Genomic DNA, 14,189 nt, shown 5'->3' with positions numbered 1-14,189 from the left:
CATCAGAAGATGAGGAAAACCATTCACCAATTGTTCAAGAAAAAAACAACAACTAGTCCCAAAATACTTTGCCATTTCCTGTGTTTAAAAAAAACACCAAACACACAGATCTGTTACAACTGCTACTGTTAGACAGCAAGATTCTGCCTCATGGAATGCTTGTTGTGTTGCAAACCTCTAAAGTAAGCGCCACATAAGGACATATGAAGTTAAGCAAATATGGCAGAAAAACTCCTCACAAGACTATATATACATATACACTATATATACATATACATATATATATGTGTACAAAAAACAAGTCCTGATGTGGGTTGTGTAGTACTCCAAGGCCTAAAATGTTGATACATCTGGTGCATGAAGACATGATTTAGAATGAAACACATAGGTTGCCTGTAGCTAGAGCGAGACACACTTTAAAAATAATGTGGCAGAATATCTTTCTTTCCTAAATTTGAGTCAAATGGAGCAGTGGGGTCTCAGGAGAAGCCAGAAAACACAGTGACCCAGAGAGCAAGCTCAGGTGTCCTCTGCCAGCTGATGAACAGCATCTTACCTTGGCAAAGCAGCTTCCTGTGGTGAGCAAATGCTGAGCTCAGAGGGAGGAGGAACTGAAAACTCCCGGCACACACTTGGAGATACAGCAGCAACCTTCACCCATGGCCCATCCCCGGCTGGGGAGAGGGGGCACCTGAGGACGGCAGAAACAAACAAACAAACGCTCACTAAGGAACTCTGTAGGGTAAGTTGATATTAACTATTTTTGTAGTATGAAATGAACTATCACAACATAAAAAAACCTTTCCTGTCCAGCGCTAGTCAGTTTCCAGGAGTGGATCCCAAGCTTGGGGTGAGCAGTGCAATGTTCAGCTACTCACACATCCCCTAAAGCATCCCCAGTGCTGAAAAGACACACCACAATCTTCCCATTTGCCATTCAGGATTTCTATGCCCACTGCTGCCAATTACTCCACTTAGCCCTTGAAAAATACTCTTCCAGCCAGTCAGCGCCTTTTCTCCTCATTGTTGTTCCCACGCCTTCATTCACAAACTCCCATTCACCTTTAAGGTTCAATAAGTCAATTTCCAAACATGACCCAGTCACCACAGAACTGCCTAGAACTACAGGGAGGAGAGGTTCTGAGGAGCACCAGAGAGCCACAAACAGGCACTATTATATTTTTTAACTATTGTGGAACAGCTGAATGCAATTAACACTGAAAAATTACTACAGAATTAAAAAATTATACTCCTTTCTGCGTGAAGATCGGACATTAAATACTTGTCTTTTGGCTACAGTCAAAAACTCTGCAACTATAAACGAAATTGAAAACAAACCCATTCATTAACAAATGAATATAAAACGAGATATCCTTGACTGACTGCATGAGTAGAGAGAAGAGTGAACACAGGAGAAGTATAACTGTATTCACAGGAGTAATTCTTGTACTTACAAGAGTGAACACAGAAAAGCAGAAGAGCTAAGGAAAAGCGGAGGTCAGGGAACAAAGTTATTTGAACTTGTTTTGGCCGGGGCACTTCTGCCCGCCCACAGGAAGCCGGCTAGGCGAAGGTGTAAGGCGGAGTGGCTACAGTAGCAGGTATGCAAGGAAGAAAAATCAAAGATATATACACGTATTTTTCTGCCTGGCCAGGCTGGGCGGGGGTGAGGAACGGGACAGAGCGGCTGAGGCGACGCCGGAGGCGGCAGTTTAGACAGGCTCGGTGGGAGCCAGCCGGCACCGCCGCTAGAGTCCTGGGTGCCCGAGCCTCCCCTCAGAGGTTTAACCGAGGAGAGGAGCAGAGCCAGAGCCCAAGGAACAGCCACAAGAGCCGGGCAGCATTAAGTAGCCGTGGCCGTGGCCGTACCCCTCCCCACGCCGTGCCCGCCTCCCGCCGCTCCTCTGCCCTACCCAAAATGGCCGCGCCCGTCGCCGCCGCCCGCCCCGCGCTGCCCGCACGCAAAATGGCCGCCGGCGGCTGAGGTGGGCCGCGCCGCCAGTGACGCTGCGCGCGGCTAATGGCGGGCGCGAGGGGCGGCACGGCACGTCCGGGGCCGTGCTTCCCGCAGCGCTTCTCCTTCCTGTCGGGGCGCGTTTGAACGTGTGGGGGCCGGGCGAGTGCTCTCCTCCCCGGGAAGGATCCTCGGTAGTACCTTCCTCGCTCGCTCGCTCCCGGGGCGGGGAGACACCTCAGGTGCGCCGTGCCCGCGGTCTGTACCCTCAGCCGCTCGCGCCTCAAGGTGGCTGCGTCCGGGGAAGGAGGAGGAGGAGGAGGAGTGGGCTGTGGGGGCTCCGTAGCGCGATGGAGGGAGGGGTGCTTGGTGGGGCGGGTTACACCTGCCAGGGCCACGGAGCTGGGCCGGCTGTGGGAGCATTTCCTCTCCGAGTTACACCTTTGTAGCCGCTCAAACCTGTGAGATGTTTTGGTATGAAACACGAGTGTCCGTGAGAAATCCCATGGAAAGTAGTTTTTTTCCAGTTTCTCATTACATAAGGATTCATTTATTGCTCTCTTTGTAATGGTACCACTTCTGAATACTATAAGGTGATCAGGCAAAGCTGCACAAAGGTAAAGTGGTGTCAGAAGCTTCAGACCTTGCTTTGCCTGCAGTTTCAAAGTTCTGCATTGCCGTAGGAGCCCAGCTACTCATTGAATTTTATTAACTATAGTGGGGAAGGTGTATTTTGAACCTGCTTTTGGGCTTCTGATGCTTACCATCTGGGCAGTAGTGCTTGTAATTAGATAAAGCTTTGTTGTGTTTAAGATTTAGCATGCCAAAGCTCGAAGCAAAGGCAGCAATTAACATTTCAAAATTTCTGAATTGAGGTTATTTTTTTGGTTCACAAAGTAAGGCTTTTTGTTTAGTGTTTTAGTCATCTGCTGCACTGCAATTAAAGGTAATAACATTCAGCTTCATCTGTTCAGTATTGTTACTGTAGAGTAAGAAAAAAAGGATTTCTAGAATATATTTAAAATAATAAATTATCTTTACCTAGGTAGATGCCAGTTTGCAATGGGTCTTAAAACCTTCTGGAAGGACAACAAAGTTCTGATTGTTATGGGAGCTAGCCTGGGGCTAGTGCACTGGGGCTGGTATTACTTGAAGTCCAGTCCTATTTTCCAAGTGAAGACAGAGGATTTGTCTCCAGACCGTGAGATTCTGGCATTCATGATGCAAACTGCTCGCAAAAGTAAAGAAAAATAGCATTAGTACTTTGATTTTTGGGTAAGTTGCCTAATTAGTTGTATCTGTGTCTTTGAGGGAGAAGACGAATTAATTGGGCATTTTCAAGCATACAGCCTTGGTGCTCTAACTTCAGTATTTTGGAGTTTTATCCTCCTTTGCAACTGAGTTAATTTTTTGTACCTACGTGGACCCAAAAAGTGCATCATAAGTCTCAAAAACTACTGCTAAATCCCACATGAGATCAATTAAGTGAGGGTATTATATGTCTCAAAGATATTTTAAAACAGGCTCCAGTAACTTCAGGACAGCAATCAAGCTCATGTGACTGGATCTATAACAGTGTCCTTTTAGGCTTAAAACTGCCAGAAATAATTGTGACTGTACATAGTAACATGTTTTGCGTTAGTAGGGATGGTGATTACAGCAGAGAAACAAAATGAAGTACAAGTGTAAATACTGTAGAGTTCACATAGAAACCTTATTCACATAGAAACCAGCCTTATTGTTTCCTGCAACACCTGCAAGGAGGCTGCAGGCAGGTGGGGGTCAGTCTCTGCTCCCGAGTGACAAGTGCTAGGACAAGAGGAAATGGCCTCAGGTTGCACCAGGGGAGGTTTAGGTTGGATATTAGGGAAACTGTCTTCACAGGAAGGGTTGTCAAGCACTGGCACAGGCTGCCCAGGGAGGTGGCCGTGTCACCATTCCTGGAGGTGTTTAATGGATGCATAGATATGGTATTTGGGGACATGGTTCAGTGGTGGCTTGGCACTGCTGGGGTTACAGCAGGACTAGACTTCAAAGGTTTTTTCCAACCTAAGTGATTTTTTTGATGCAGTATTTGTCCTTTTGTGACTTTTTCTGGTGAAAACTAAAATAGGTCAAGCTATACAATATTTTTGTAAGATTATTTGTTATAACTCTGACTTAATATTCCAACAATTATTCTAATATCTTTCTGATTTTTATTGTAGGTATAACTAAGCTTGAAGGTTTTCACCTGTCCCTGTTGCCAGAAAAGATGAAGAAAACTTCCTGGAGTAGAAAGAACTTTCTGCTTGTAGCAGGACTGTCACTTATCGGTGTTCATATAGGAAGCGTGCTTGTAAACTTTGTTGCGAAAAAGTCTGCTCTATCTCATTCAGAAGCCAGAAGAGATCGTCCATAATGAAATAGCTTCCTGCTGTCACTATTTTTCTGTTTTGCAACATGATTTAAGGCTCGTTTTAAGAGAGCTGTGATGAGTAGTTTCAGGAATGTTATACTGTTTCGCACTGAAAATAATCCTTACCTGCAAAGAATTAAAATGTACCACTCCTAAAATTTAAAAGTGCAATGAATTATAGATTCAAGTAAAAATGCAATGTGTTTTTGGCTAGAATTAAAATCTTACCTTCAGAATGTCTCGCCTTGAAGCTAAAAAGCCTCCGTTATTTATTAGCGAGCCACTAACTAGAGATGCAGTGAGTCAGTCGCTGTCTCTGCTGAGTGGGATATTAAAATCTTCCTACGGTCCTGCTGGTCGACTCAAGCAGCTGCACAATGGTGTGGGGGGCTGTGTTTGTACCACTTCCCAGTCCTCAGCCCTCCTGGGGCGCCTTTCCCTCAGCCAGCCCGTGCTGCGTGTCCTGACAGCCTCTGTACGGAACCACGTGTCACGTTTCAGTGACTGTGGCTTGTTCACTGCCATCCTGTGCTGTGGCTTCATTGAAAATTTCAGGAGCCTGAATGTTGCACCTTTTACTGTCATTAAAATAAGCAAGCATCTTCTGAGTCTGTGCATGGACCACCTGAAATCTGAGGCCTGTGGTTGCCGGGTGTCTGTGGATTTTAGCAGTGTTGAGACCCTTGTTTGTTTGGTTCGGAGCATTTTAACAAGCAAACCTGCTTGCATGCTTAATAAAACTGAAGTTGATCATCTCACCTCACTGGTTTTAAGGGCTTTTCTATTTACTGTTCCATGTCACGTTGGGACTAATGCTGTTTTAGGGAAGTGTGTGGTAATACCTGTGAAGGGTGGAAGAGTTGTGGATTCTACAGTTCTTCCTGGACTGCTGATAGAAGCACCAGAAGTCCAGCTGGGAAAACCACTTGCTGTCAAAAGGACTGGTTCAAACATGATCAAGATTGCCCTTTTCAGTGTGTCCATGTCAGGGGACGGCTCCAGCCCTGAGGAAGGAACTATAGCGGTCCATCACGGAGTTTCTCTGCAGGTGTCGGAGCTGAATCAGTTGCTGAACGTGGGGAGGCAGCTGGTTAAGGATGAGGTGGGCCTGGTGGTGTGCCAGAAGGTGATGCATCCCTCCTTGAAGCAGTACCTGGAGGAGCAGGGTGTGGTGGCTGTGGACAGGGCCGGGCTGTCCCTGATGGAGCCGCTGGGCCGTGTGACAGGTAACAGGCCAGCTCTCTGCCTGAGCCATTGTCCTGCAGCTGTCTCTGTGAGGGCAGCGTCACCTGCGCTGGTGTCATGGCAGAGGAAGGTCTCTCATTTCCCTCTACCTTAGCCACCAAGCAAGAGTTGCTCTTTTCTAGTCCAAAAACCATTTTCCAAGGTGACTGGGTCTTCTGTGCAGGCCCTGATGGTGGCATACCACAGGTGTTATTACTGCTTGTGGAATGAGAGATAGCCAGTTCCAGTTTGTTTTCAAACCTTGATTCAAGGCAAATGAAACAATTACTTTTTTTAATCTCAAATTGCCACCAAGTGTTGCACTCTGAATGTGTTGCTTTCTGTTATTTCCTGTGTGAATTGAAATGACAGGTATTGAACAATGTATATAACTTAAAAAGCCAAGAGGAATAAAGGTGATGCCTTATGAAATGCATCAGCTAGCTGTTCTGATGCTGCCACATACTGTTTTCTCCTTTTTTAATTGACAGGTTCACAGCCTATAGCTTCCATACATTCGTTGCCTCCTGGCTGTTATGGCAGCTTGAAAGATTTGTGCGTTGAGAGTTTTGCTTCAAAGCATTTTCTACATCTAATTCCTGGGGACACAGTTATCTGCAGCCTGATACTCTGTAACAGAAGTGAAACAGCATGGGATGAGTTGAAGGTAGGTAAATTTTCTTCAAATATTTTCTGGGAAAGTCATATTTTTAATAGAAAAATACTGAGAAATATGAAATACATTGAGTTTAGAAGCATAGTTTTTTCAGTACATAAATTTCAAAATCCTTGAAGTGCTCATGTTCATTTAATGCGTCTGTTTTAATACAGGAAGTTATTTAGGGACAGGTACATCTTTACCTGTTCTTGAGGCCAGTGCTGGATAAACATTCTCATTTTCATTACTTGATCTATGAGAACATTAAAATCAAAACTGCCTAGCGAAAAGCCAGCAGCAACACATACAATGATAGTCAAGCATTGTTTTGCATTGAACATTTGGTCTGGAAATGTCATTGATACTGATTGTCTTTTTATATATAGCCCTGTTTTGAAAAAAGAAGGATTAAAATGCAGCTTTTTATTTCTGCTTTTCCATAGTGTGGACAAATAAAGCCAATTTCTTATTAAGGGAACAAGGTCTTGGGAATCTCTCAGCAGTTTTATATCCACATGTAATTCAACTTTATGGAATCTGTAGCAGAAACTACTGAAAATTTTATTCTGGTGTTTTTTTCAATGGGGACAAATCCTATTAATCATGGTATGTTTAACAAGAATTTAATGTGATTTTCAGCGTGTCTGTGAAACTGCAGAACACGTGTTGCAGTTAACAGTGAAGGAACCTTTGGCATTATTAGGAGGGGGCTGTACAGAAACTCACCTGGCTTCATACCTAAGACACAAGGTAAGTAAGATGTAAGGGTTTCAAAGATGCTTAATATATTTAAGAAACAGGAATTTACATAGAATTACTGTGACAGTAAAACACTTGTCTTTTTCTAGATTAATGTGGCATTTTTGCTAACTACTAATATAAAATAAGGGGTCTATTTGAAGCACTCAGTTTTAATTATATCTTTTGAAATTAACACTATATTTGTACTTGTTGATCTTTCTTTAAGTATCTGTTATAGTAACTGCATGTTTTTAAGTGTTGAAAATATGTAGAATTTTTATATTGAAAGATGATCATGCAGAACTCTGCTTTGACTTTCCTATCGTGGGATAATAATGAAACATTTTTTAGTTAGAACTGAACCATCTGTTTTGGGGGGGAAAAAAGCAGCAGTATGATACATGCTTAAAATTATTTCTGTGAAACAGTGTTCTAACTTTGCTTTCCTGGCTCTGGTTTCTTTTTCAGAGCTGCAGCCTGCCTGCCAGCACCCTCAGAGACCTGGGCTGTTCTCAGACACAGTACCGCCTGGTCGCTGAGGGGTTTTGCCGCGCCCTCGAGTCTGTAGCTCGCGCTCTGAGTCACGACGGAGAGGAAGTCCTGACAGATGCGGTGTATGGGCACTGCTGGTTTGTTCCCCCTGCTTCTCCCTGTGTCTCCAGGTGGTCAGATTTAGTTTCCAAATGCAGCTGTGGGGTGAGTGGTAGCACAGAGGAGCTTGGCTGGAGCTTTGTGCAGGGCCAGTCTGGCTCTCCTGTTTTACAGGGCTGCCCTCAAGAGCCCCCAGTGAAGGCTGCTGACCTCCGCGTTCTGGATTGCTTTGCTGCCAAGTGCAGCGGCCTGCAAGTAGCTCTGGAGACAGCCAACCTGATTTTGGATCTCTCGTACATAATTGAAGATCAAAATTAGCTCTGATCTAACATGATTTGTGTTGTTTAGCAAGACAACACTGAATTGAAGGCAGGCTAATGTATAACGTGTTAAAATATTTGAATGGGTTAGAGGGTGGACAGCAGACAGAAATTTTAAATTCAACAGCTGGCCATTGAATACTCCTCTCATTGTTAATCTGCTGTGCTCTCAAGCATTTTCAAATGTTCAACCTGTTCCCTCTGCATTAAGGAAAGTTTTGGATGTTGGTTAGCTGTGTGGCATCTTCAAAGGAATGGGAAAAATGGATTCACTTGCTGAGAAAATGTTATGTATTAGGACTTATACAGTCTCAGCAAAAGCTTTACACATCTAAAGAGACTTTTATATTACAGCAGAATTGAATCACTGGTATTTTTAATTTTGTAGGTAAAAAAGGCTTAGCAGATACCTTGAGCCACTTGTTTTTAATTTTGCCCTGAAGTTTTTGTCACCGTATACTATATGCATATGCAGTTTCTATTTCTAAATGGTGAAAGATTTAAATTCATATATGTAATTTATTTAGCAAGTTAGAAAAACTCAACCTGTAGCTCTTAAGGTAGCAGGTAGATAATAGAAGATTTGAAAATAAATGGCAGACTGGGTGGAAAAAACTTTTGTCAAGTGGACCTTGATTATCTTCTGTGGAATACAGGGCAGTCTATAATGAATTTTCTATCATTCAAGCAAAGCTGCAAGAATGTCCCACTTACCATTCAATTAACTCTTTGACTGTGCATGGCTTCTTTTAATGAAGTAAGGCTTTAAGCTGCTCAGACTTGTTTTGATCTTTAAATAAGACTGTAGACAGAATGATCAAAACTTTTTCTTATTCTCAGCTTGCATGCAAGATCAAAAAGGGTGCTACATTTTCTTACTTAAGCTCATTTTCTTTGCCACTTTTCTTCTTCCTCTTTGTTTTCAGTGACAGGGGACAAATCATGCATGGTGCATTTCCAGAAAACGTCCGACTCAGTTATCGTCTAGTCTGCTTATTTTTTCCTGCTCTCTTAAGATTTTAATATATTTGTTTACTGCATATAAGCAGTAGAATTGTTATATATAACTCAGTTTTGAAATATATAATTAAAACCTGATCTTTCCTGGCCTTCTGTACAAAGTTCTTTTAATTTTGAGAACATAAGTAATCATTTTCTCCCTGGGAAAAAAAATGAAGAGTTATTTAAAGTTCTTTATCCTTTTATGACCTGAAATGATTGCTTCAGTGCTGTAAGGCATACTTTGGGGACTTGTGCAAGAATGTTACAAGGTTTGAGAATGGAGGCTGCTGAAAGCTGGTTTGAAAGCTAATAAGGCTGCTTTCATATCTTGATCCTCCCATATGCCATGAACTATCTGAAAACATCAGGAATAATGAAGCCACATGATGGTGCACATCTAAAGGCACAGAAGAATCTTGGTAATACTTCATCTAATTATGACTCTCCAGCTCAGAGTGCTGAATTATACTATTTGACTTCCTATAATAGCAGCTTGTTATGCAGTGTGGAAAATGTTCAGTTTAGTGACTACAGCTGTGAAGTGAAAATTAAAACAATATTCAAGCAGAAGCAGTTGTGAGTGTTCTTTTGTCTTGGTATCTGAAGGTCGAATCGCAGGTCTTGAACCAGAGCTGACAATGGTTTTTATTCTCCCCCCAAAAGAAAGTCACCGATTAAAAAACTGAAAAAAATAAATTTAGTTTTTGTTAAGTAGCTAAAAATCATTTATATGTGAACTAAAGATTTTTTCATATATAGATAACTTTAATAAAAATGAATTTTTGCCTTCTACTGTAACTAAAAAGGATGAATGAGCAGCTTGCTCTCCTGTTTATGGACAGTATAGGTTCAGTTCTCAGTTGTACTACAGTAGGCTTGAACCTTTAGTGTTTATTGTTGCCTCCTCTTTGACGGGTAACATAGGAGGAGTACAGCTTTGGATAGTTTTTAAAATCCACGTAAAAAGAATTTTGACTCAAATCTAACAGCAACATAAGGTAACTTTTTTGAACTTGATGTTTTCTAATAAAACTTGGGTGCAAAAATTGTTGGGTTTCCCTGTGTGTTTCAAAGTTGACAGAATGAAATATGCTCAGCTGTAATGCCTCTGAGAAGCCACTCTGGTTTTATTCCTGATTCCCTTGGCATTTGGTTGGAATTGGAGATCAGCTGTGTCAGACATATCAGCAATCCTTACTGTATCATGTCTTCAAAGTCTGTGCTCTGCTGTTCAGTGGATGTTTGTGTGATGCTAATCCTTGAAGACAGGCTAGAAACAGGTTTGTGACTTTGGGAAACTTCACCTTACTATATTGGTGGCATAACACTGGTTTGTTGGTTTAATTTTTTTTTTTTTTTTTTTTTTTTAATTCAAGTGTTTGGGGCTTTTTAGGCTGAGCAGCCACTACAGTGTTAGATCTGTCCCAGTAAGGAGGGTATTGATTGCTGTCAAAGCTTGTAAGGAAAATAATGCCTGGATTATCACAGGCACAGCAGAGCTCCTACAAAACAATTCACACCTTACCCAAAGCCTGTACTCTTCAGTTTTACTTTTGCCCTTATTTTGCTCTGCTGGTTAGCAAAATGTGGTATTTATCACATTTTCAGCAGTGCCATGAGATTTGAGTCATGTAAGTATTACACTCTTCAATCTCAGAGAAATCAATGTCTTTGAGTCAATGTTGTAGGAAGAACTTTAACTGGATCTGCATTTACTGCTGTTCTGAAGATGCAGAAACAGTCTGACTTTATTGCAAAGGGACTGCCTCCCTCATGCTTACAATCTGTCAGCCAGACTTTTTGAGAAGCCATATTACAATGGGTAGTTCTAGAATATTAGTAGCTTCTATCCATTATTGTAAATACAAGTCATTTCTATGTTTATCAGCAGGGACAAGTTGCACAGTACTAATAAATAACTTTTTGACCAGTAACACTGTGATCTTAAATTCTCAGTTAAGAAATAACTTTGCTTTTTGTCTGTATGCATTGCCTGGTTTAAATTAGTCTTGCACATCATAAGCTCAGAAGCATATACAAATTTATTCTCTATGCTGGAAGCAGAAATGTAGTTACAGTGTTTGTAAGTACAGCCACCATGTCATTATTTCAGGCACCAGTAAAATTAAGTGCAGAACAGGTTCCAGGATTGGGCTGCTTGACCTAGTCATTAAACACATTTTATTTTCACACCTTACTGCAAACATCTTTATAAACTTGAGCTTTTAAATCTGCTTGCACATGAAAAGCTTTTATTCAAGCTTTTATCATGTGCCTCGAAGGCCCCAGCTCTTTGTGTCTGCCTTCTGGCAACTGATTACTAGTGTCCTTGTTATTTTTTGTCTGGACAACATCAGCTCTCTTCAGGTACACATGAAATACACATTAAATACTAGCTGCCTTTTTCTTTTTTTCTTTTTCCTAATATTATTACATGATGTCTGCTAAGCATTTGTGTGGCAGCACTGCGATGTCAACAGCTATTCCTGATTGGTAACCCTCTTTTTATATACCATTATATTTAGTCTCTTCTAGGCTTTATGACATTGGTAGAACAATATGTTATCCCTGATAAAAAAACTGTGAGGTGTGGGGAAAACTGAGTTCCCTAATCTGTGGCAATGACTCCTAAGGACCCTGAGTCACCATTTGCGTGTGGGCTGTGTGGGCCCTGCTGATGGATGGTGCACTGGGGCAATGGCTGAATGTTTTTTTCAGGGAATTGTAGCGACTGTGGTACCTTCAGTTCTTGGAAGACTTCATTACTTATTTAAGAGCCAGAAGAAAAACTATTTCACCCTCATTTATTACTTTGTAACTAATATTCCTCCTGCCACGCACCTGCCACACACCTGCCCAGCCACTTGCTCATGCCGCAGCTCAACAGAGGGAGAAAATGAGATGAAAAGCCTCCTGGGTCCAGATAAGGCTCTCCTGCTGTGTTTCCCACTCTTTTCCCCTAAATTGCTCGCTGCCAAGTGGCATTTTGCCCTTTTTTAGATGTGTTTGAGGAGAGCCGCCACAGGCGCGGGGCGGCTGCTGGAGCCCCCTGCTCCCCACAGGGCTCCTGAGGGGCCTCACGGGCGCCATTCTGAGAGCCCTCACGATGGCTGCTGGAGGGTGCGGAAAATCGCTGCGTTTAATGAAACCTGGAAATCACTAGGGCTGCCAACAAAGCCCAGTCCTGGGAAAGGTGCTGGGAAAATGGGGTTTTTCCCTGTGCAGTGAGTGCTTCAGGAGGGACAGGCACCCTTGAGAGCTGACCTCAGGAAAGGTACAGACAAAGAAAATCCCGGCTCCTTTGCCAAGGGTGGTGTGAAGCCGATGATGGTTCCTGATGGCGGTTATGCAGGGCAGCTGTGACAGACTGCCCTGCTCCCCTCAGAGATAGATCCCACCTGTGGAGAAGCAAGGGTGCATGGTGTGCTGAAGGACTGGGGAGCTCTGGGGATTTGGGCACTTTCTGGGAAGGCGAGATCGCTTCCCAGTGGCTTTGAAAAGGGGAGAGGCCCAACAGCGCTTCATGAGGGAGCTCCCACCGTACGAGCACCTACCCACAGCCATGAGGGCTCCTCAGGAGTGCCTGAGGACACGAGCATGGGAGAGAGACAGGATTGACCCACGGCCCCTCCATCATCATGTGAGCTGCAGTCTGCAGGGTGACTCCAAAAAGTGAGTTTTAATGTACTCACATTTACATTTTCTTTGCACCAGCACTGTGCCTGCTAAGCAAGTAGTTGTGTGACATGGCTGGCTGTTGATGCCAGCCCTTTTCCTCTCTTTCTGCTTTCCATTGCTTCATTTTTAAGCAAGGAAATATTTTTTTCTCTAACTAATGAAGGTAGGAGAAATTCTTCACTTGCTTTTGCATACCTTAACCCTGGTATGCTGTATGTGTTTCTTCTTTGGGATTGCCAGCAGAAGTGAGGAAAAGAAAGATTTTCAGTTTTTACTTGAGTTCTTTTTGGATATTTAAAATCGTGATCCTGGGAAGCATGTCCTGAAACTGCCTGTCCTTGCATCACTGAAGTGTCATGTAGTTGTGATCAGCATTGCACTGACTTCCATGGTTTGTGTTTGACCCAGATATCTTTGCTGAATCAGGTTTTGAACTGTCCTGTCATGATGCTTTACTTGTAATTGTGAATTTGTCCATAAATTATTCTGTCTTGTTCCGTAAATTGTTTGGTCTGGCCAGTCAGATGTGTTAATGTTCTATAGCTGGAACATTTCTAATTGAAAGTTGTTTTCAGCTGAAACAAGGTTATTTGGGTAATAGCTCTGACAGCTGAAGATGCTCTTGCTGTTTCTTACCTTTGAAATTATCTAGGTAGAAGAATATAACACAAAATGCTACAAAAGTAGAATGCTTGAACCCTATATTGAATAATCCAGAGCAGAATTCTGAGGGGACTGTGAGTGCACATGTCCTGGTTTTAGGTGTTAAGAAGATCTGTTGTGTCTGTTTAATCCAAATAGCTGCTAAATGAAAAATCTTTCTACCACTGCATGCACAACAGCAGATGTCACTCCAGTTTTTAGTTGGGCTCCCAGAGAAGGATTTGCTTCACTGCAAGAATAACTCATGCATGGCATTATTGCTTAGGTTTAATGTCATGTGTTGAGGAATAGATGGAACACATGACAGAATTTCTGAGATTAACTGATGATTGCTGGGGTAAATACCAGAGAAATGCTGTGTTTCTGGACTCTCTCCTTTTGGAGCTGAGTGTGTTGGCATGGGGTGGAACCAGTTTGTAAAGAGCTGTGGGCAGTGAGCATCAATACACACCCTATGCATGGTGTGTGTTTAAGGCTGTGGGGTTCTCTGTTAACTGAGAGGAATGTGCAGCTGCATGGCTGAACTGATCTAAGAGTTTTAAGATTGTATTATAATTATATATATTTTAAGCAAACTACAGCAAACAGTCTGAAGGAGCACTTTGTTTCGGTGTTCATACTTTGGTCATAATAATTGCTAAATTTATCCAAAATTCATGTAGGAGCCCAGAATGAAAGTTTCGAGTTTCTGGAAGTAGTGCTGATTGAAGCAGGCACATCTTGTATGACTTTATATGTACTATGTGTTACAAAAGTGTACGATGTAAGTTTTTATCTGTACTATAATATTTTATGTGTACTTTGTAAATGCTCTATCTAAGTTTTTATGTGTACTATGTGTTAGGCCAAAAATCTCATGGCAGGGTGGTAGAATGGGTTTCCTGAACACAAAAAGAAACATGAACATCCACAATCTTAAAAATGTGGTTTTGGTTGGGTTTGCACACTGAAAGGGGATCG

At 42.4% G+C, this 14,189-nt stretch overlaps 3 protein-coding genes across 18 annotated transcripts in view; 2 read left to right on the top strand and 1 right to left on the bottom strand.

Annotated features, from left to right (window-relative positions):
* SLX4IP (SLX4 interacting protein) overlaps positions 1-2,031 on the bottom strand; it is a 101,769-nt gene extending 99,738 nt beyond the window's left edge. For 5 of the 9 annotated variants that reach the window (XR_010439698.1, XR_010439697.1, XR_010439695.1 and 2 more), the window contains exons 1-2: positions 1,455-1,880; positions 557-691 (exon numbers count right to left, since the gene is read on the bottom strand). The gene's annotated coding sequence lies outside the window, so the exon portion shown is untranslated. Of the gene's footprint in view, positions 1-556; positions 692-1,454; positions 1,881-1,913 lie in introns of those variants that run through there. The other 4 variants (XR_010439701.1, XM_064709840.1, XR_010439699.1 and 1 more) reach the window with 3 other exon arrangements.
* Positions 1,928-5,110, top strand: LOC135446199 (uncharacterized). Of its 7 annotated transcripts, none has more exons than XM_064709847.1 (3): positions 1,928-2,242; positions 3,000-3,229; positions 4,162-5,110. In XM_064709847.1, exon 2 carries the CDS (start codon positions 3,017-3,019, stop codon positions 3,206-3,208), a length of 192 nt encoding a protein of 63 aa, XP_064565917.1. In that variant the 5' UTR covers positions 1,928-2,242; positions 3,000-3,016; the 3' UTR covers positions 3,209-3,229; positions 4,162-5,110. The 7 variants fall into 7 exon arrangements, with proteins under 7 accessions (XP_064565917.1, XP_064565911.1, XP_064565912.1 ...); XM_064709841.1 differs by having other exon boundaries at positions 2,065-2,196; positions 4,162-4,592; XM_064709842.1 differs by having other exon boundaries at positions 2,066-2,196; positions 3,004-3,229; positions 4,162-4,592.
* MKKS (MKKS centrosomal shuttling protein) lies at positions 4,588-9,458 on the top strand. Of its 2 annotated transcripts, XM_064709837.1 has the most exons (5): positions 4,588-5,578; positions 6,068-6,243; positions 6,874-6,984; positions 7,444-7,589; positions 8,813-9,458. In XM_064709837.1, exons 1-5 carry the CDS (start codon positions 4,588-4,590, stop codon positions 8,907-8,909), a joined length of 1,521 nt encoding a protein of 506 aa, XP_064565907.1. In that variant the 3' UTR covers positions 8,910-9,458. The 2 variants fall into 2 exon arrangements, with proteins under 2 accessions (XP_064565907.1, XP_064565906.1); XM_064709836.1 differs by having other exon boundaries at positions 7,444-9,458.
* Positions 9,459-14,189: the final 4,731 nt, after the last annotated feature.

This window comes from Zonotrichia leucophrys, chromosome 3 (assembly GCF_028769735.1).
Source record: "Zonotrichia leucophrys gambelii isolate GWCS_2022_RI chromosome 3, RI_Zleu_2.0, whole genome shotgun sequence".
NCBI lineage: Eukaryota > Metazoa > Chordata > Aves > Passeriformes > Passerellidae > Zonotrichia > Zonotrichia leucophrys.
Note: the sequence above shows the minus strand (reverse complement) of the source record. Positions and strands in the feature narration are given on the sequence as shown.